The sequence below is a fragment of the Lathamus discolor genome, chromosome Z, assembly GCF_037157495.1.
Source record: "Lathamus discolor isolate bLatDis1 chromosome Z, bLatDis1.hap1, whole genome shotgun sequence".
NCBI lineage: Eukaryota > Metazoa > Chordata > Aves > Psittaciformes > Psittacidae > Lathamus > Lathamus discolor.
In genome coordinates this window covers 30,546,277-30,568,693 of record NC_088909.1, presented here as the reverse complement: position 1 = coordinate 30,568,693, position 22,417 = coordinate 30,546,277, and the positions used below count along the sequence as shown (strand labels likewise).

The 22,417-nt window shown below is 37.1% G+C and overlaps 1 protein-coding gene across 1 annotated transcript in view; it reads left to right on the top strand.

Annotated features, from left to right (window-relative positions):
* The window catches only part of ADGRV1 (adhesion G protein-coupled receptor V1), a 273,612-nt gene that overhangs the window by 41,743 nt on the left and 209,452 nt on the right, over positions 1 to 22,417 (top strand). The window contains exons 25-38 of the mRNA XM_065661610.1: positions 1,191 to 1,271; positions 2,746 to 2,885; positions 3,304 to 3,913; positions 5,311 to 5,526; positions 6,055 to 6,270; positions 7,325 to 7,569; positions 7,771 to 7,952; positions 8,669 to 9,480; positions 10,667 to 10,876; positions 15,771 to 15,901; positions 16,192 to 16,291; positions 17,590 to 17,769; positions 18,909 to 19,072; positions 19,558 to 19,651. Of these exons, the coding sequence (XP_065517682.1) occupies positions 1,191 to 1,271; positions 2,746 to 2,885; positions 3,304 to 3,913; positions 5,311 to 5,526; positions 6,055 to 6,270; positions 7,325 to 7,569; positions 7,771 to 7,952; positions 8,669 to 9,480; positions 10,667 to 10,876; positions 15,771 to 15,901; positions 16,192 to 16,291; positions 17,590 to 17,769; positions 18,909 to 19,072; positions 19,558 to 19,651 (3,381 nt within the window). The remainder of the gene's footprint in view (positions 1 to 1,190; positions 1,272 to 2,745; positions 2,886 to 3,303; positions 3,914 to 5,310; positions 5,527 to 6,054; positions 6,271 to 7,324; positions 7,570 to 7,770; positions 7,953 to 8,668; positions 9,481 to 10,666; positions 10,877 to 15,770; positions 15,902 to 16,191; positions 16,292 to 17,589; positions 17,770 to 18,908; positions 19,073 to 19,557; positions 19,652 to 22,417) is intronic.

Here is a 22,417-nt window from a genome sequence, read left to right as displayed (position 1 = left end):
TCATTCCTGAAAACCACCAGGTACTAAAGATAGCACACTATTACTATGCACGGTCATTTAAAGGCAATTGCTTCTTTTACATTACATAGTTTCATGATTGGTAATGAGAATTAAAATAATGTAAAAAATACATTAATTTCAGTTTACTAAAAATTTGACAATATTTATAAAATATTAAAGGCTAAATAGCCAAAATGGGGTTTTTATCTGCCACTCAGTGACAGAGGAATTGGGTACAGTGGCTCATAATTTATTCAACTGGATTATAATGGTAGGATGCTGTGGGTGTTGAAAGGCCTAATAGGAAGTTTAGCTGAGCTGCAGAGGCTGTTCCTAGCTCTGTGGAAGAACAAGAAAAATGATTTTTTCTTGTACTCAGTGGAAATCCTGGTGTGAGATGTGATGGCAACCATCAGTGCTCCTGCCACAGAAAGCCACTCAGTCCTTACAGAATTTGTTTCTGTTGGAGAAAAATTTTAAGGGAGATTGTAAAGCTGGTTGGACAAAAAAGGTAATTAGAAACTTTGGCAGCCATAAAGCAACTTTTTAACTGATGGGTTTTTTTTTTTCAGCAATCCAGAAATAAAAGTGTGATGCCTTCTGGAAAGTTTTAATCATACTACCTTGAATGTCTATGGTTCAACATGGCACTTCGGTGCAAAATAGTAATTCTTTTGATCTTGAGACCTGTCATGTATGGGGACTTTTTGGTTGAATAGTTGTTTTGTTAATAAAACTTTTTTTTTTTTTTTTCCTCTTTCATCAGAAAAGCTACAGCTAACTTCAGTTTTTCACTAGGTAGATACCTTCTTAACACAAACTCCCCTTTGGGCCTTTCCAACACAATTGCATGACAGAGCTCATTTAGGAGTGGGAAAAGGGAAATATGAAAAGGGGACACAGAGAAAGAAAGGAAAGAGAAAACAGAGGTGTATGTGCTTTCTTTCCTTCTGACCTAATATTGCTATATCCAATGTTACAAATTAAATGAGGTGACATATCCAATAATTTTTCTGGCTTTTATCAAGAATACTGTATGCTTTCATATCCGAAATTGATGTCTTCCTAGAATATTTTCCTCTCTTTTTGTGTTGTCCAGGAATGTTTAAATTACTTTCTGCTTTCTCTTTATTTATGAATGTATATATATGTATATATATGTATATATCTGTATGTCTGTCACCTTAAAGTTGCTGAGCTCTATAGAAATGATGGCAGTGGTAGTGGTGATGGGAACGTGGATTTCTTCCTTCCAACTGTCCATCAACATGGTAAGCATTTTCGATTAATCCTATTTTTTATTGCTAATTGTAATATTTCTTAGAAATAACTACATTGACACAACTTGTACTTACAGCTACAGGTAATTAATTTAGATTTGTCATAAAGTTCTGTCAAAACATTCTTTTCCATTTTAATTTAGGCATAATTTCAATAGCGGTCAGTGTTTAGTGTAGCACAGAAAAGAACAGCTTCTATACATCAAAACTATATTGTTGTAAAACACAATATGCTAATTCCAGAAGTACAATTTGCAAAATTAGTTCTGTTTGAAAATTGTCAAGTTTTCTGGAGACCAAAAAGCAGACACTTTTTTAAATTGAAAATAATTAAAAAACTATCTCATTGTATGCTTGGTATGTGCTCTATGTTACTTTTATTTTCTGCATGTCAAAAATATTCTTAAAGAAAAGTAAGCTGTCTTAGATATTTTAAGGAATGTTTTGATTATTTTTTATTTCTTCCCTTTAACTTTTTTATTTATGTCAGACATGCAGAAAAAAGATACTTGATGTGGAAATAGCATGAAATCTGAGAGAAAACTGTAATCATATGCAACTTCAAATTAAACCCTACAGACCTGAAGATGGAATATGAGCACCCATTATCCAAATTGTATAATTTATTTCTCTGTGGTGGCCTGATTTTCAATTTTATTTGTAAATGCAGTGGATTTTAGTTTGAATTTGAGAGCAAGTCTGTGGTTTAGCCACTTTTTGGAGCTGTTTGGGTTTTTTTTCATGGAATCGTTTAGGTTGGAAAAGACTATTAAGATCATCAAGTCCAGCCAACATAACTCTGCCAAGTCCATGACCAAACAATGTCCTTAAGTGCCACATATACACATCTTTCAAATACCTCCAGGGCTGATAACTCCACCACTCCCGTGGGCAGCCTGTTCCAATGCCCAAATACCCTTTCTGTTTGAAGTGCTGTTTCCCTTTTCCTTGTTTCCAGAAAAGATTTTCCATGCCAAACTCTTTCTCTGAGCAGCAATTTATCTAACCCAAGACAACATCTTTTAGTAGTGGGGTTTACAGGACTTGGGTTTTTTCTTTGTTTTCCATTCCAGGTTATATTAGGATGACACCTGCACTCATCTGGTCTATCTGCTTACACTGTGTTTTACCATGTAACTCCCCACCATCCTAAATTCTACTCCATTTTCGCTCATTAAATCTGTAATTTTAATTCATTAAATCTAGTCTTCCCTTAAAATGTCCATATTTGTTATATTTTTTGTTGCATAATTCCATAAAACTATGGAACTAACCAGGACAGCATTACGGAAAGGCAGTTCCTTATCCATGTGCATAGTTATCATGCATTTAAAAAAAGACAAAACAGCACAGATACCCAGTCATACTCTCATGTGTGTTTTTTGCAACATATTTCTTTAGCCGTTTACTTTCATGTGAAAAAGATGCTAGAAAGAATAACCCTTTTTGAACTTGTACTCAACAGCTAACCTGGGGGTTGCATCACACATCCTTGTGACTATTGAGGCTTCTGATGATGCTCATGGTGTGTTTGAGTTCAGTACTGAGTCGCTGTCGGTAAATGGAACTGAGCCTGAAGATGGAGATAGCAATATTGTACTGCAGGTTAGAAAGCTTTGAGTACTACATTGCTGTGCAATCCTTTTCTGTCTTTGTTTTTACTGGGTGTTCTGCAATGTTTTTGCTATAAGTTTATGGGGTTTATAACTACTTTATCATGCATTTTTGCTATTCCATACTGAGTTTTCTAATGTGCATCATTCAGCTTGAAGCTAAGATGATGTTATAATAATATCAACAAATTCAAAATTACTTCTATGTGTTTACATTTGCGGTACTATTACCTTAAGTAGCTACAGTGTTGGTGATAAATACGACAGTAATAAAGACTACACTGTTCATTTAAAACACAAATTTATTTTTAACCCATCATGTCAATGTCTTTGCTTAATTCTATCTCATAATTTTATGTTTTTCTTTCTCACAGAACAAAAAAACCCAGATCTTTATATTTTTCTCTTAGGTCGTGAGAACTCATGGGGCCTTGTCTCAGGTGACACTGCATTGGATCATAGACTGTGATCTTACCAAAGACCTAATCTCTATAGATGGGAATATAACATTTGATGTTGGTCAAGTGAGAGCAAATATTACAGTACAGGTTTCTCCTGATGAAGTTCCTGAACTGGATAAGGTGTTTTCAGTTTTAATCATCAATGTGTCCAGTGGTCGTCTTGGAAATCACACTAATGCCACATTAACTATTTTAGCTAATGATGATCCGTATGGAGTCTTTATCTTTTCTGAGCGAAACAGACCAATGAAAGTTGAGGAAGAAACAAGAAATATCGCTCTGACAGTATTAAGGCGTGGCGGTCTCCTCGGCACAGTGATGGTAACATACAGGACAATGGGGGTTGATGAAGAGCCCCCCTTTCTTCCACCTGATGTTGTTAGAGCAATAGAGGGGGAAGATTACACACCCATTGCAGGCTACACAGTCTTTGGAACCAATGAAAGTGAGGCCACAATATACTTGCCTATTCTGGATGATGATGATCCTGAGAGGTCAGAGTCTGTTTTTGTGGAGCTAAGCAGTATTCTTTTGATCGAGAAAGTACAAGATCGGCCAAGTAAGTATCTTACGTATGTGAAACCTACAATTTAAATATGAAGGGTAGTTTTTATATTTAATTGGATAAAATGCAACAAGTTAAATGACAAACTTTTTACCTCTACGAAACTCTGTATAGTTAAGAAATCTCCAAGTTACCTGCCTTGCGTGCTTCTGACTTATATTTCCTTTAGCACAGTATTTTGACAGGGATGCATGAGTGTATCTGTATCCCTTTTGTGTTGCCTTATCCAAAGTTTTTCAGGCCAGATATATTACAGTACTGATTTTGTGCACTGTCTGTACAGCTAGTGTGTTTCTGTGAAATTCAGTATTAGGGAGCAAGCAAGCTAGTTTCGCTTAGTGAAAGCAAAAAAAGTCATTTAAAACTAAAGCAATATAGAATTACAGCCTTGTGTTACTTTTTTAGTGTAGAGAATGTTTGCTTCATGCCTCATTCAGGTCAATTCAGGTCATTACAGTCTGATTTGCACTTCAAAACTTCTTGGCATGTCTAATTGCTGCACCACTCTAGTAATATTGATATTAAGGAAATATTCAAATATAATTATTCTAGTAATATTGATATCAAGGAAATATTCAAATATAATTCATTGGGAGTTTGAAATCTTACTTATATTTCATCATAGCAAGTGTAAAAATTAAATTCTTCTGAACTGTATTGATCTTACTACTGGCATTCTGTTCAAATAAATAAATAAATTACTTCACAGTACCTCACTTCTTCAAAAAAAGTTATGGCTTGTAAGAGCCACCAAATTGGTCAGGCAGGATTTCCCCTCAGTGAAGCCATGCTGGCTGTCACCAAGCACCTTGTTGTTTTTCATGTGCCTTAGCATGCCGTCCAGGAGAATGTGCTCCAAGATTTTGCCAGGCACAGAGGTGAGGCTGACTGGTCTGTAATTCCCCAGGTCTTCCATTTCCCCCTTCTTGAAAATGGGGGTTATATTTCCCTTTTTCCAGTCGTCAGGAACTTCAGCTGACTGCCATGATTTTTCAAATATGATGGCCAGTGGCTTAGCAACTTCATTCTCCAGCTCCTTCAGGACCCGCAGATGAATTTTGTCAGGTCCCATGGACTTGTGCACATTCAGGTTCTTAAGACGGTCTCGAACCTGATCCTCTCCTACAGTGGGCCCCAGGTCTTCATTCTCACAGTCCCTGTGTCTGTCTTCTAAGACTTGGGTGGTGCAGTCAGAGCCTTTGCCAGTGAAGACCGAGGCAAAGAAGTCATTCAGAACCTCAGCCTTCTCTATATCCTGTGTAGCCAGTTCTCCTGAGAGCTTCCTCAGGGGGCCTATGTTGTCCCTAGTCTGTTTTTTGTTTGCTATGTACCTGTAGAATCCCTTCCTGTTATCCTGTTAACCTTGTCACTACGTTTTCTTTATGTTTCAGTTATAAATTCTCCTCGACTTGGATTAGTGGATGAGACAATAGCTCACGTAATTATCAATGCCAATGATGATGCTTTTGGAACACTTCAGCTTTCAGCTTCAACTGTGCGAGTTGCTGAAAATTATGTTGGACCAATCATTAATGTGACCAGGACTGGGGGAATATTTTCAGATGTTTCTGTGAAATTTAAAGCCATGCCAATAACTGCAACAGCTGGTAAGTGACCAGAATAACAGAAGTACGCAGTCTGCGTTACCTTGGAAAGAGCATGCTCTATGCTTTGAGCAGTTAAAGCAAACAAGTGTACTGAATGCACTATTGTATAACAAGTACAAAAAAAAAAAAAGATTTATTGATACATTTACTGACTGTACTTAGCAAGTAGGAATCTTATGGGAGAGATCATGCATCAGCTTCTAGAAAACTCCGAGACATCATTGAAGAATCTAGGAAGTGAAATGAATGAAGGAATTGGTGTGTTTTTTTCCCTAGTAGCCCACCACCTCGAAAAAAAAACCAAACCAAACAAAAAAACCCCAACCAAACAATAGTAATATGCGTAGCTCTGTTCAGTCCTGTTTACTTAAATCCACCATGCAATGTTTAGGAAAAGCTTCTAGGAATGCATGTGTAAGAAGGAGAAAGAGAGAAGATAAGGTGTTAATGATGATGTTCAATACGCTGCACCATACTGCATTAAGATTTTCTTGTTTCTGTTGCTTTGTTTTTTATCTACAAATCTAGGTGAGGACTACAGTGTAGCCTCATCAGATGTGGTTTTACTCGAAGGGGAAACAAGTAAAGCTGTGCCAATTTATATAATTAATGATATCAATCCTGAAGTTGAGGAGTCATTTTATGTTCAGCTACTGAATCAAACAACAGGAGGAGCCTTGCTTGGATCTTTGACAAGGGCAATCATAACTATTGAGGCTTCTGATGACCCGTTTGGATCCTTTGGTAAATGAGTCTTATTTGCATATTTTCTATCTTCTGTTAACAGTTTTATTGCAGATTTTTGAGTGAACTGTTACTGGGCAACTGAATAAAAACTTTCAAAAGACAAAGAGGAAGCTTGAATGATTACAGTAAAGGAAAAGATAAGATGAACTGAGTTAAAACATACAATGAGGGAGTAATAATGCTTTAATATAACAAAAAAGTAGTATTTAGTCAGTTGATATAGAAGGATTTTTGAATCTCCTAATAGAGATAGATGGATTTTAAGCAGATTTAAAAATCTGGGGAAATTGTAAAATATAAAGAGAAATTCAATTACATTCACTTATTTTCTGTAGAGTACTTTAGTTTTTCCTCTGCCTTTTATTATCAATAAAATTAATTGTGTATACATTCCAAAATTCATTTTATTACACAGGTTTTGAGAAAGGTTTTGGTGATTTAAAAAATTTAATGATATATTAGAAATTTATTTTTTTTTATTCTTTGGTTTTTTTTTTTTTTTTTGTGTTTATTTTTTCCTGCCTTTTCCTTTGGTTTACCCTTTTATTCCCTCGGTACCCTACATAGTTCCTCTTGTTGCATTTTTTCAGTAGAAAATGATAGAGGAAACAAAAAATGTCAAAACAAAATAATTCCAGATAGACAATAAATTAACTTAATTTGTAAAAACTGGAAGTTTAATGCAATGAAGACTTTTACTTGAAAGAATTTTAGATGGAACATGTTGACTTATTTCGTCAGAAAGTGACATGACAGCTGTTAAAGAGTAATTATGAAATTGTCTTCTAAGAGCTTGGAGACATGCTCATGGTTAGCCTCAAAGAGAGTGCTGGAATAAACTTCTTGGATGAGGCCTTAATTTCCATGCTAATTTCCTCTGTAGGTGAAAATATTAATACTGAAAGTTTGCTTTTACGTTTAAACCTGACTAAATGTGATTTACCTGTGCAAGTAAATGCAACCAAGTAAAATAAAACTGTACTTCCGGAGCTGTTATATTTACTTTCATTTTCATTGTTAATGAAATACATCTCTCTGTGCTGTACTTTAGTATTTCAGATGACCAAATTCACTGTGGAGGAGCCTGAATTTGGATCAGTACCCATAAATCTGCCAATAATCCGCAATGCTGGGACTCTGGGTAATGTTACAGTTCAGTGGGTTGCTACCATTAATGGACATCCTGCTGATGATGACTTGCAGGTTGCCTTGGGTAATATTACTTTTGCCCCTGGGGAAGCCATTCACATGTTGCTGCTGGAAATCCTGGCTGATGATATTCCAGAAATAGAAGAAGTAAGTAAAGCAGTTCATCATCTTTCTTGAATAGTATTAGAGTTTTAACTTGTTGTAGAGATGTGTGCAAACAAAAGCAAGGAATGCTCTGGCAGGAAGGTGCAAGAAGTTCAGATATTACTTTGCTTGTGATTATTGTTAGAAATACCAAAAACTGTTTAGCTGCATTATTTCTTTTTCTTTTTTTGTTTTCTTTTTGAGATTGTCCATGTAGAATTAACTCAGGCTTCCAATGGTGGTGCTATTGGGTTAGATGGCGTGGCAAATATTATAATACCTGCCAATGATAATCCTTATGGCACAGTTTTCTTTCATCAATCCTTATATCGAATTCAGGAGCCACTAGAAAGAAAAATGCTTGCAAATATAACAGTCAGGCGAAGGTTTGTATGATGTTTGATTTATTTATATCTATTATATTTTCCTTTGCTTTGTCTTGGCTATAATTTCAAATGTCATGCTCCTCTTGTATAAGTATTTGTATCAATTTCTTGATCTGCCAGCTTAACATATTTTTATTTCATGTACATGGCTTTAAAGCTAGATGTCAGCTTATTAGTAATGTACATAAAGTACTCAAATGTAATATACATTGTAATGTGCACTATAAACGTAATGTGCACAGTGTATTTGAAGTTTCATTTTGCCTATTCAATCATCAAATAATTTAAAGCTACACAACAGCTTGCTCCATTGATTTTAACTGGAAGACAAAATGGCTTGTGGGATGAAAAGAAATAAGAAAAGGAAAACAGGTTTTATGCATGTGATGTTGATATCCTGAGGGTACCTAGGAGGAAAGATGACAGAGTTGGGTAGCACAGGATTTTCCTTCCTAGGTAGCCCCAAGACTAAGTTAATTCCTAGAAACACATGCTTGCAGTAATTTTCAACAGGTTGCTACCCAAGCTAAAAATAATCAAACTTGCTATCCAGAAAAATTTCCTACCAAGGGAATCTGTTTTAATTAGCTATTTGGAACTTTTCAGCAATTCAGAAAGGGCCAGTCAATTTTGTTCACTTTTATTCTTAACCCAGAAACAGAATATTAGACATAGTTTATCAACTAACATTATTTTCTTATTTTAATGTCTTCTAGTGGGGGCAGGTTTGGTCAGCTGCAGATATTTTACAGCACTTCTGAGACTGATGTCGTAGCTCTTGCCATTGAGCAAGGTCAGGATATCCTGGCCTGTTATGATTCTCCAGTACAAGGAATTCCTGACCAACCATCCAAGACCAGAGTGAGTGTGTCAGCAGCAAGTGACCCACTATATGCTTGTGCAGCTCAGTGCCTAAAAGAACAAGCTTGTTCAGCCTTTACATTTTCCAGTGGCTCTGAGATTCCTCTCTGCCTTTGGCTGACATCAGATATCAGCCCATTAACTAACACTTCAGGATTCTGGACCTACAGGAAAAACATCACCAGTGCATCTGCTCTCTTTAGCACACAAGCCATTGCTGGTAGTGATTATGAATCCATTACAAGACAGTGGGCCATAATGGAGGAAGGGGAAGAGTTTGCAAATCTCACAGTTACCATACTACCTGACAATCTGCCAGAGTTGGATGAGCAATTCACTATATCCCTATTGAAAGTTGAGCTAATGAACATCTCAGCCAGCTTAAAAAATCAACCAACTATAGGACAGCCAAATACTTCCACAGTTGTCATAATGATGAATGGAGATGCGTTTGGAGTATTTAAGATCTACAGCATAAGTCCCAATGCAACAGAGAAAGGTCTGTATATTGAAGTAGAAGAACGCCCTCAGGCCAACGTGCAGCTAATGATACATAGGACAGAAGGCAGCCTGGGACAGGTGACAGTGGAATGGCGTGTGGTTGGTGGAACTGCTACCCCGGACTTGGATTTTGTAGGTGTTGGTGAGATTCTGGCATTCGCTGAAGGTGAGTCAAGGTTTTGCACTAGCTTCTGTTTGATAAAACTAAAGAAAAGCAAAATGAACTGATAGGCACTCAGTCCTATGGGTAGTTTGATAAGTGATGACTTATTCTTAGGCTAAACCTCCCTGAATGTTCAGAATACATTTTCAAAAGAATCTAGTTCATTAGCTTATAGCATTATGTTGCAGAACATACACTGGTAGTTCAATTAAAAAAAAAAAAAAAAAGAAAAGATGAAAAGCATAAATATGTGTGTTTTTAAGAAATATTGTGGAGTGCATTATGAAGATTACCTTTTTACCAAATAAATAAGGAATGATAATGCTGAAGGCATTTGTTAAATCAAGGGTAATGAAAATGAGAATCAGGCCTAACTGGTCTTCTGTTAATCTTCAGTGAATACAGGACTAATTTTTCATGAGGCCTCTTTTTAGATTGAGATTGTATTAATTTCCGAACATGACATGACACATATTAAAAAAAAAAAGAAATTGCAAACAGGATGAACAAGTCAATGGGAGATATTACTTAAGTGCCATTCAGACTGACAGATATATTTAATGTTTTCAAAGTCTGAGTTGATTGAACAGTTCTTCTGAAAGCAATTTATGGTACTGTAGTAAAAAATCTAGTGTGCTATCTAGCTTCCTAAATAGAAATATCTGAAAACAAAAGAAGGGCTCCCAGCAGTGATTCTGAGGCTGATGTATAATAACATTAGTGGCTATAAATTCAATTTAAAAATGTTTTCAAAGTATTTTGAAAGACAATAGCAAGAAAATACATGTATTTTGTAAACTGTGTACATACCTGTTTATATGGTTCATCAGAAGTTATAATGCACTTTATAAGTTTTTTACAAGAATAATATTCCCCTTTTCTTAGTTAATTTTGGAAGTCAGAGAACTTACAATGCAAATGAAGAATTCTAAACATTCACTAATCCCGCCTACATTGGTAATTTCTACACAGTATACTTAATAATTTTATATTTACATTGCCCTAATGTAACTTTTCAGTAGTAAGTGAATAAAAATTCATGACAATTCATAATGACAAGTAACTTCTAATCAGTTGAACAAATAAATATACTTCATGTCCTTTTTAATATTTTTTTAGAAGTATTTCCTAAGAGATAAGGTGATTTCCATGTGCACACATAAGTATCTGTCTGTTCTTCTTCTTGTAGGGGAAACAAAAAAAATTGTCACACTGACCATTTTAGATGATACAGAGCCAGAGGACAATGAAAGTATCATAATCAGCCTGGTCAATACTGAAGGAGGGAGTCGGATTCTACCCAGTTTTGACACTGTCACAGTGATTATTCTGGCAAGTGACAACGTGGCAGGAATTATTAGCTTTCAGACAGCCTCCAGATCTGTTATTGGTCATGAAGGTGAGATTCTTCATATTGATCACACTCAGTTTGTTTAACATTAGTTTCCGTGTCAGTGCTTTCTATTGATCGCGACCCACAGTGATTGTTTTCATCACTGTTCAGAGAATGCCAGCAAGCAGAGAATAACCACATACTTGGCATCTATTTCCTTGATTTTTTAACTCTTGCAAGCTTAGCACTTAGATTAAATCAATGGAAAAGATAAGTGTACCATTTCTAAAACCATTTTATATATCACCATTTGTGCTTTCTTCTGAAGAGCATGCCTAGCTTCTACTGGTATTTCAAAGCTCCTTTTAGCATTTCTTGTCGTATTCATTTATACCGTATTCCAGAAATGTATACAACTCCCATCATACACACATATTAGTACTAGTAATAAGCAAATCTCATCTATCAGTGACTTAAAATTCACTTCTAGGAAATATTCCCACAAGAAGATTAAGATCTCATCTTCCCTCTGCCTGACTCAGTAACTGGCTGTTTTAAAACTTTCTGTTTATGATTTCTTGTGGTAGCTAATTTCGGAATGTAGGAATCTTGCTGTCATTACTCAGTCATGACCTTTGAGAAAGAACAGTAATAATTTGATAGGCCCAAAGGTGTCTACTAGTGCTTTAAAAGAGAATGCTGTGTGTTCAATCTAAGGTTTGATGCATTTGTGCGTAGGATAATGACAGTACTAATGGTGATTGCTTTTGGCAGCCTTTGCTGGAATCAAAATATATTGCAGTATGATTTTTCTCTGACATATAAACCGATGGGTAGGAAAAGTTAACAAAACAAAAATTTGTTTTCAGAAATGCATTTTCTGCTCAAAGAAGTAAGTCTTTTTTAACCAAGTGCCTTCTGTTTGGTTGATTGTTTTTTTTTTTTCTATAAATGAAAGGGCATCATAACCTTTTAAGTTTTCATCTAGATATGGTTTTCATTAATTCTGCTCTAATGTGTGCCCAGTTTTTGTCCTTTATTCCTCCACATTAATAGTCCTGATCCTTCTGCCAAGCCAGCTGCAATCTGGCAGGCTAAGAAGAACTGTTAATGAGCACGAGACAAACCTTCTCATTCCCAGAGGTTGCGATGACCCTGAATACTTTCCACTGGTTAAATATTATCATAGCATGCTAGCAAATGTTGCCTACTGGGACCTGAAACACTCTGCTATAGTTTATAAATTACTTGATTCTAATTCCTCCAGCTTGTGAAGAGCAGTGCATTGTCTTACAATACATGACAGAGAGAAAACCCAAGGAAACTAATTCCCTTTGATAAAAAAAGGAAAGAATGAGCTAAGGCCTTTAGAATATTTCAGTATTTATACTTCATTTTTAGTAATACCTTTTTTTGTTCTGAAAATAAAATTTATCAGACATAAATCCGAATGTGATTATATTAATTGTATTACTGAACAATTTCTGTCTAGCAAATCTGTATTGTTTTCAAGCTGTGCATATTGTTTAACACCTTCCTCGGGCAAGAGTAGCATTTTAGTGTCTGCAGAGGCATGCAACAGTTGTGTGGCTATGACTGTATTAGAGGAAAATACATTGCAGTAGTTTGAAATAAGGAAGAAGAGGGGAATGGCTGAGGCCCCCTTCTCTGATAAATGGATAAAACATAGTTAAATTTAAAAACCACTTAAACCAAAATGGTGAAATTAGCCTCATAGCACCTTAAAGCTTCAGAAATAAATTAATGATTGTATTAGTATTTCTTTCTGAGTCAGTAATTAACTACCTGATGTTTGTAGTTATGGTGAATTATACTTCAGGTTTCTTCTGAGTGTTTGGATTACAGTACAACAGGCTTCTGCATCATAAAGCAGGTTGTCACAGTCTTCAGTGAAAATTCACTATATTACATCATGTTGTGTTGAAATAGGCTTTGTCTAGACTGTGCATTTTGAAATGCTACCAGAGTAAGCTTTTTTCTGTTAAATATTTATTTGTTTGCAATGGATGTGCAAAATTATCAAATAAGATAGAATCAGTTTCAGTGCAGTGTTAAATGATATGCTAAATTAGCCTCAGGGAAACCTGTAAACTGGCAATTTACCCTCAGATATCTGACTGTAGAAGCAGAATCATTGTGTTATCAATAAATTTTAGATTCTTCCCAATTAGAATTAAACATAGCTAGGGATGTTAAGGATAATAGGAAGGGATTCTACAGGTACGTAGCAAACAAAAAACAGACTAGGGACAAAATAGGCCCCCTGAGGAAGCTTTCGGGAGAACTGGCTATGCAGGATTTGGAGAAGGCTGAGGTTCTGAATGACTTCTTCGCCTCGGTCTTCACTGGCAAAGGCTCTGACTGCACCACCCAGTTCTTAGAAAGTAGATGCAGGGGCTGTGAGAATGAAGACCTTGGGCCCACTGTAGGGGAGGATCTGGTTCGTGACCATCTTCAAAATCTGAACGCACACAAGTCCGTGGGACCTGATGGAATCCATCCGCGGGTCCTGAAGGAGCTGGCAAATGAAGTTGCTAAGCCACTGGCCATCACATTTGAAAAATCATGGCAGTCAGGTGAAGTTCCCGATGACTGGAAAAAGGGAAATATAGCCCCCATTTTCAAGAAGGGGAAAATGGATGACCCAGGGAATTACAGACCAGTCAGTCTCACCTCTGTGCCTGGTAAAATCTTGGAGCACATTCTCCTGGACAACATGCTAAGGCACATGAAGAACAACAAGGTGCTTGGTGACAGCCAGCATGGCTTCACTGAGGGGAAATCCTGCCTGACCAATTTGGTGGCCTTCTATGATGGGGCTACAGAATTGATGGACAGGGGTAAAGCAGTTGACGTCATCTACCTGGACTTGTGCAAAGCGTTTGACACTGTCCCACACGACATCCTTCTCTCTAAATTGGAGAGATATCAATTTGATGGATGGACCACTCGGTGGATAAAGAACTGGCTGGACGGCCGCACACAAAGAGTTGTGGTCTATGGCTCAATGTCCGGCTGGAGACCGGTAACGAGTGGTGTCCCTCAGGGATCGGTGTTGGGACCGGTCTTGTTTAACATCTTCGTCGCTGACATGGACAGTGGGATTGAGTGCGCCCTCAGCAAGTTTGCCGATGACACCAAGCTGTGTGGTCCGGTTGATACGCTGGAGGGAAGGGATGCCATCCAGAGGGACCTTGAGACGCTTGTGAGGTGGGCTGATGCCAACCTTATGAAGTTCAACCACGACAAGTGCAAGGTCCTACACCTGGGTTGGAGCAATCCCAGGCACAGCTACAGACTGGGCAGAGAAGAGATTCAGAGCGGCCCTGCAGAGAAGGACTTGGGGGTGCTGGTTGATGAGAAAATGAACATGAGCCGGCAGTGTGCGCTTGCAGCCCAGAAAGCCAACCGTATCCTGGGCTGCATCAAAAGGAGCGTGACCAGCAGGTCGAAGGAGGTGATCCTGCCCCTCTACTCTGCTTTCGTGAGACCTCACCTGGAGTATTGTGTGCAGTTCTGGTGTCCTCAACATAAAAGGGACATGGAACTGCTGGAACAAGTCCAGAGGAGGGCCACGAGGATGATCAGGGGACTGGAGCACCTCCCTTATGAAGACAGGCTGAGGAAGTTGGGGCTTTTCAGCCTGGAGAAGAGAAGGCTGCGTGGAGGCCTCATAGCAGCCTTCCAGTACCTGAAGGGGGCCTATAGGGATGCTGGGGAGGGACTCTTCGTCAGGGACTGTAGTGACAGGACAAGGGGTAATGGGTTAAAACTTAAACAGGGGAAGTTTAGATTGGATATAAGGAGGAAATTCTTTCCTGTTAGGGTGGTGAGACACTGGAATGGGTTGCCCAGGGAGGTTGTGAGTGCTCCATCCCTGGCAGTGTTCAAGGCCAGGTTGGATGAAGCCTTGTGTGGGATGGTTTAGTGAGAGGTGTCCCTGTCCATGGCAGGGGGGTTGGAACTAGATGATCTTGAGGTCCTTTCCAACCCTAACTATTCTATGATTCTGTGATTCTATGATTCTTTTATTCTTTTAGAAGCAACATAAAACAACTTAAGACAAAGATATGAACATTGGTGTATCTCAATGGCTTAACTGGAATTTGAAATGTTGAGGGTAAAATAACACCTACTAATTTATTTATTTGAAAATGGGTGTATACAATTCTTGTGTTATGTTTTCACAATTTTATATTTTAATTAGTTATATTAAGGTGTCTTGAAATTAGTTGTTCATCTCATTGGTAGTCAATATATATGCATCTCTTAATTTTTTGTTACCAAAAAAAGAACATGTCTAGAAAGAGATTAAATTTTGTCGTGCCTGTTTCAGCTATACAATGCTGTCCTGCAATATAATATACTACAATAGATATATAGCGTCCTAACAGGATGCTCTTTAAAGTACATAATCAGGGAGACTAGCTGGGCTGCTCAGTTCTTTATGACACTGAGTAAGAAGCCACATAACACCACATCTCTTTCACTGTCATGGACATTTCTCAGTTTCTCTCAATAGGGCTGCTTCTAAGCATGTACATAACAAAAATCAGAAGATGGAATTACTCCCAGATTTTACTCTTTTGTGTTGTTTACAGACAGGTATTGCTCTTTTATTTGTGCATGTTTTAATGCATATGAGTAACTTACTTCCTAAGTTATTTATCTGTGTTCAGCTTCCCTCATATTTGATACTTCTTCCCAAAGGTGAACTAAACCCAGAAAAGCTCAGGAAGAAAGGGTTTATGTTTGGGGATTTTTTTTTTATATAAAACCCAAATATGTTCTATAACTACTGTGAAGCTCATTATTAAAAATATTAATGGTTTTCAGAATAACTATTTTAACTGTGATGGATGTTTTTGGCTTCTGATTTTTATATTTGATAGGTAGTAGATGAAAGCCCAAAATACTGCATCTTATCCTTTGTTCCTAGGAGAAGAACTGCGATTCCATGTTGTTAGAACTGCCCCAGGATTGGGAAATGTTACTGTTGAATGGAAGATAGTTGGGCATAATGTAAAACAAAATTTTGAAAACTCTTCTGGAATACTCTGTTTTCCTGAGGTAAATCCATAAGCAAAGATAATGGCTACAGGAAAATACTGTAATTAAAACTGACCTGAGAAAAATAAAAGTGCTTTTATAGCAGTCTTTGTTTCTTGATGTGATTGTTTACTCTTTCCTTTAACTCTTTCCTATAACTCCTCTCAGAGTTATAAACTGGGGGGAGTTTGTTGTTGTTGATGCTTCAGCCTTACATTTCTTGAAGGTGTTGTTCAAAATATATATGATAAATTAGTATCACTTGCATTTTGTGCAATAATGACTCATCTATTTATCAATAAAATAAATAGGGGACACTGAATACAACATTGTATGTTCACTTGCTGGATGACCGTATTCCTGAAGAAAAAGAAGAATACCAGATAATCCTATACAATATCAAAACAGAAGGTAAGGTGAAGCTGTGGCCTGCTATGTCTTAAAACTACCATTTAATAGTGTAATATTTTCATACGTATTAATCCATTTTGGAAGTGTAGGGTTAAACATATTGCAGCTGAGGTAAACTATGCAAAGTTTATTTGTAATTTATTGTAACAGGCTTGAATCCTTACACATTTGTATATACATACATATACACATACACATATATGTATGCATTTTATTTCCTTCCTTTTAACTGAATACAAACCTGAGCTAAAGTGTTCTGGATACAGTTGCCACAAAATAAGCAGTTTTTTTTAAAGCCATCTTGTAATGCTGCAAGCTGACTTTCTGATTTGTCTCTAAATTCAAGTGTTCTTGAATTCAAATTAGTGTTCTGTCATTCAAATTAGAATAAGAAAAGAAGCACAAACTGCCTCCCTTTGGAAATATCCTTTGTTAAACTGAAGTTAATGTTATGTTTACAAATATGTGAAGGGTAGGTGTCAGGATGATGGAGCTAGGCTTTTTTCAGTGATATCCAGTGATAGGACAAGGGGCAATGGGTGTAAACTGGAACATAGGAAGTTCCACGTTAACATCAGGAAGAACTTCTTTACTGTAAGAGTGACAGAGCACTGGAACAGGTTGCCCAGGGGGGTTGTGGAGTCTCCTACACTGGAGATATTCAAGGCCCGCCTGGACAAGTTCCTGTGTGATGTACTGTAGGTTACCCTGCTCTTGCAGGGGGGTTGGACTAGATGATCTTTTTAGGTCCCTTCCAACCCTTGGGATTCTGTGATTCTGTGATTCTCAGTACTACAGTTTAAGTCATTGCAATGCAAATGTTAATTTTTAGTAGTAATGAAGTGAATGTGGATCATCACAATATCTGCAAAAGCCTTCGAGGACCAAGCAAAAATGCTAAACACCAAACTAACTTGACATGGATCATGTTGCTGCTAGGTGCCTTACCAATTTGCCAGAATCATTTGTTGACTCTTGTAATCCATCAGGATAAGCATAAATTAATACTCCAATGATTATTCATCAAAGCAACACTTGGAAAAGGGAGTAATTTCTTAATGGAATTACTGAGAAGTTTAATATAATTTTAATTTTACAAGTTAATTCCTAGGAAAACTTTCTCTTTCCTTTTACAATAGAGGAAGTTCAGGGAAGTTGGTACTTGTCACTAGCCCATTAAGTTTTCTCATTTCTTAATAGATTTTTCTGACTCTATACTTAGTATGCATACAATTTCTAACACTTTTAAATTAAAGTTCTTACACTTTATTCACTGTAGTCCATTGATTCTTTTGCAGGAGTATCTTCTTCAGGTGCTGCTGTTCTGGATAGTCAAGGATATGAAGCTGTTCTGACAGTTGAAGCTAGTGATGAACCACATGGAATCCTGAATTTTGCTTCCCCATCCAGGGTTGTTTTAATGCCAGAGGAAAACAAAACAGTTCAGCTTTTTATTAACAGAGAATTTGGATCTCTAGGTTTGTATAATAACTTCAGGAGAAGGGAAGTCCTGTTTTTGTAATCATTAAGCAAATAAAACCCATGACATGGAGGGTGGAAAATTTTAAAAATCTTGGGTGCACGTGATGTTTTCAGAAATTGTAGGTTTCTGACTGCAGGCTCGCAAACTAAGTTTTGGATAAAACTGGAGCCATAGCCCTCATTTCCACAGCAAGGAATCTTGGAGCTGTGACTTAACTAGTTGGCTGTTAGGGTTGCTGCCTTTATGTCTAATGTCTCAAAGTGTTAGTCTTTCCAGAAGAAATAAAAAACATGTGAGAAAAGGAGATTGTATGGTATGATTCCCCCCTAAACTGCCAGAACCTCTGTCAAGATATTTAATTAAGAGTACATAATTCCAGAATTCAATAATGTGTTCTGTGCAAAAATATTTTCTTGTGTTTGTTGCCTGAGAATTTCAAACTGTATTGTGAGATAACATTTAATTTAATACAGACTAGCTTTGAATTCCATCTGTTATTTTATCTCCCGGATCACTCTTCTTAAATTTTCAGCTTTGTTGTCCTGGCAGATTAGCAAGGCATGGCTTTATTATAAAGAAGTAATGTCTAAATTTTTCGCTTGGTAACATTTATCAGTGCCTCCCCAGTTATTATTCCTTATTGAAGTGTTTGTCAATCTGCGTGGGAAGGAAGTTTTACTTATTAAGCTGGTTTTTTTTCCAGCACTTTCTTTAGAGCCCTTCTTAGATGTCAGTCATTCTTGAAACATTCTACTTCCCTTGGCCAAACCTGGTAGTAATAATATATTACATGCCCCAGGTAGTACTTCAGCAGTGTAATATTTGCATTCCACAGCACCTTAACTATCTGAATATGTTTAGTTGTAATGCATTTTGGGTCCTGTGGTGTTGGAGAAATCACCAAAGGCTGGACTGAAAGCACTTTAAAAAGTGTAACAAAGGACTGAAAGCACTTTAAGAAGTGTAACAAAGTTCCATTGGCTCCAGATTAATATTTTAATTCTTCTATTTTGCAGTTAGGCTTTTCATTTTGTGGATAGGCATGTGATCTCTCATCTTTGTCTATTCCACTAAGCATTATATAAAAATAAAAAATACCTAAGAATTAAAAAAATATCTTTTTGTCACAAACAGGTGATATCAATGTTACATATGCCACAGTTCCAGGACTACTCACCTTAAGTAATCAGACAGAAGGGACCTTGGCTGAACCAGGAAGTGATTATATAGCTGTTTCTGGCTCATTGATTCTGGAAGAAGGCGAAACTTCAGCTGCCATAAATGTTACTATTCTAGAGGTAAAGTCTAAACCCTTTCATTCTATGCTGATCTCTATCAGAAGAATAATAATTTGGAACCTAAAGCTTGTAATCTGTATATGTCATGAAGATTTCGTTGTCACTTAGAAAGAAGTTTTTTATCTTAATGTTGAAATCATAGAAGGATAAATAATTACAGAAAGCAGCTCTACCTATGCATAAATGAAATTTAGCTGTTTCATTACAAATTTACTGTCTGCTATCCAGAACAGTGCAAGTAATTGCTTGCAACACTCTTACTTTCTCAGTGATTGGTGTTTATGCCTTTAAAATTGGGCAGAAGTTTATTCACAAGCATAGTTTAGTGTCACCAGAGAGTCTTTTTCATTAAATCTGATGTCTTGCTTCGTAATTCTAGTGTTGCTATAACCTTAGAGACTGCTACTGTGTTGCTTTTCGGTGACTTCTGTGACAATTTCTTAAAGGAAAATGAAAAAATGTTGTACTGAATTTGTGTTCTGCAGGATGATGTACCAGAGGGGCAAGAATTCTTCTTGGTTAATTTAACTTCAGTGGAACTCATCATGAACCATTCAACTTTATCCCCACCTAGGCTGGGTAAAACAACTTGTACAGAATTATCTTTGGCTTTCCTCTTACATGAATTGCATGCAGATCATATTACCCTGGCATGTTATCAGTATTGCACTTACTTGCCAACTATGCCAATACAGAATCATAGAATCATAGAATAGAATCATAGAATAGTTGGGGTTGGAAAGGACCTCAAGATCATCTAGTTCCAACCCCCCTGCCATGGGCAGGGACACCTCACACTAAACCATCCCACACAAGGCTTCATCCAACCTGGCCTTGAACACTGCCAGGGATGGAGCACTCACAACCTCCCTGGGCAACCGATTCCAGTGTCTCACCACCCTAACAGGAAAGAACTTCCTCCTTATATCCAATCTAAACTTCCCCTGTTTAAGTTTTAACCCATTACCCCTTACTATGGTCCCTGATGAAGAGTCCCTCCCCAGTATCCCTATAGGCCCCCTTCAGATACTGGAAGGCTGCTATGAGGTCTCCACGCAGCCTTCTCTTCTCCAGGCTGAACAGCCCCAACTTTGGGGGCTGTTCACTTCATAAGGGAGGTGCTCCAGTCCCCTGATCATCCTCGTGGCCCTCCTCTGGACTTGTTCCAGCAGTTCCATGTCCTTTTTATGTTGAGGACACCAGAACTGCACACAATACTCCAGGTGAGGTCTCACGAGAGCAGAATAGAGGGGCAGGATCACCTCCTTCGACCTGCTGGTCACGCTCCTTTTGATGCAGGAGATATGAGATATGAGATAGAGTATTCTGAAAGAAACATTGTAGAACAGCAAACATACTCATTATTACACTTGCTTCTTGCTTTTTTAAGCCCTCTAAAAATTGTAAGTCAATTTTCTTAGTGGAGTTAGTAATTAACAGCTGGAGAGCACAGTTAACTTCAAAATTTTATAGGCATATCTAAGTACATAGTGGAAATGAAAATTTCAAAAGTATTACTCTTTGTGATTACTTTGTTCATTCTTTTCAAAGTCTGTTTTTATTACTCTTTATCAGATTTACTTTTTGGAGTTATATCCTGTGGTTTTCTTACTCTTCTGGTAGACTTCATTTATCATTTGTTTAGTTAGCTTCTCATTCTGCTTCTGAATTCACTAGTGTTGCTGCCATTGGATTTAAGGGCAATTTGATTTTCCTGTGATACTAGACCAGCCGTACTGATTATTTCTAATATCTTCCTTGATTCTTTTTCCTTTGCATGCCTATAGAAGTGACAGAGTTAATTCGTTACAGACTGAAAGGTAACTTGCAAGACTCATAAATTGCTGATTTGTAGATTGAGCTGGGATTAGTTGAGTCTAAAATCTAAATCATGAAAGAGTAACATATATGTACAGAGGATTTTTCTGAACTAGTGCTGAGTGTTGTATAGTCTCACCTTCTATTGTAAGGGGCTGGCAGCCTCTTTGAATCATGATATTCAACCCTGCTGTGACATCTGCATAGGGTTAAATGTACTTAGGATGAACAGACACTTTTTTAAACCCATGAGGCAAAAACTTGTCCTCATTATAAAATGTCACTATAAATTCTGTTCCAATCTTGTTTTCCATATTGGCATATTTTAATTTGTTATGATTGACAATTTAACTCCTTATTGGTGCAGTGTTTGTTTTAGCATTTGTAGCTATCCCATACTCTATACGAGGTATTTGAAGTATTATTAGGAAGTGTCTCGTATCAACAGAGATGGGTGTTTTGCATATGATACAGGCATGTTCAGTCAGTCTCACACATCTGGAATATATTGTATGTGCTGTTCCTGTCATAGCCGTGTGTGTGCAATATGTGGATTAAGTCTGATATGTCCATGATGTAGAGTTCAACTGAAGTGACCTTGATTTCTGATCTGCGGCTCCATTGACGAGTAGCAGAAACAACAAGCATAAAGACAGTTCTGTTGTTTTCTCCATGCTCCTCTTGCTTCCATCTTCTAGAACAGGTAGAAGAAAGTACCCAAATCGAATACATAAGTGCAAGGAATTGAAAGAGAAAATGATCAACAGCTGAGAATGATGAAAGAAAAAGGAATAAACTTAATGGATACAAGAAAGAACTAAGCTGGGGTGGTGGGCAGGTGTGCACAGGGAAGGGGAGGAATGCCAGACATGAAATAGGAGATCTCATGTTGAAAGGAAAGTATAACAGGCTCTGGGTGAACTGATCTGATTATGACACAAGGGAAAATGTGGGTTAGAGGGAAGCTGAGAAGTCTGTAATCACTAGCACTTGCTCTGGATTTCTAAACCGTGGTAACATTTCTACAGTTTGTGTAGATGTTTTGCTGATTTTCATCACTACCTCATAGTGACAGGTTTCTATTCATGGCAAAGACCTTTTATTAATTTTTATCTGAATTGATAGAAATTTTTCGTATGGATCTAAATATGTTATATTTACTATGGATTACGTGGGGCAGTTTGGTTGTAAAAATCGTCATCCTTTCTTTCTTTTCAAGTCTTATTAAAAGCAATTTGAGTTAAATTAAGGTAGTCATATTTTAAGATTGTCTGGACAGCTAAAACATTATTTTCTCATAAGAATCAAGTTCTGACTACCAAGTTCTGGTTCCTGAAATCAGTGGTTGTTTCTGGCTTTAGTATATTATTCAATACATACAGTAATATTTCAGAGTTACATCTGTCTTTATGGAGCAATAGAATGTTTGAATAGAATGTTACAGTACATAACAAAAAAATAAATAATTCTGTATTTATAGCAGAATCTGAGCTGTATGCCAGTAAAGTTTATGATCAGGCATTGAAA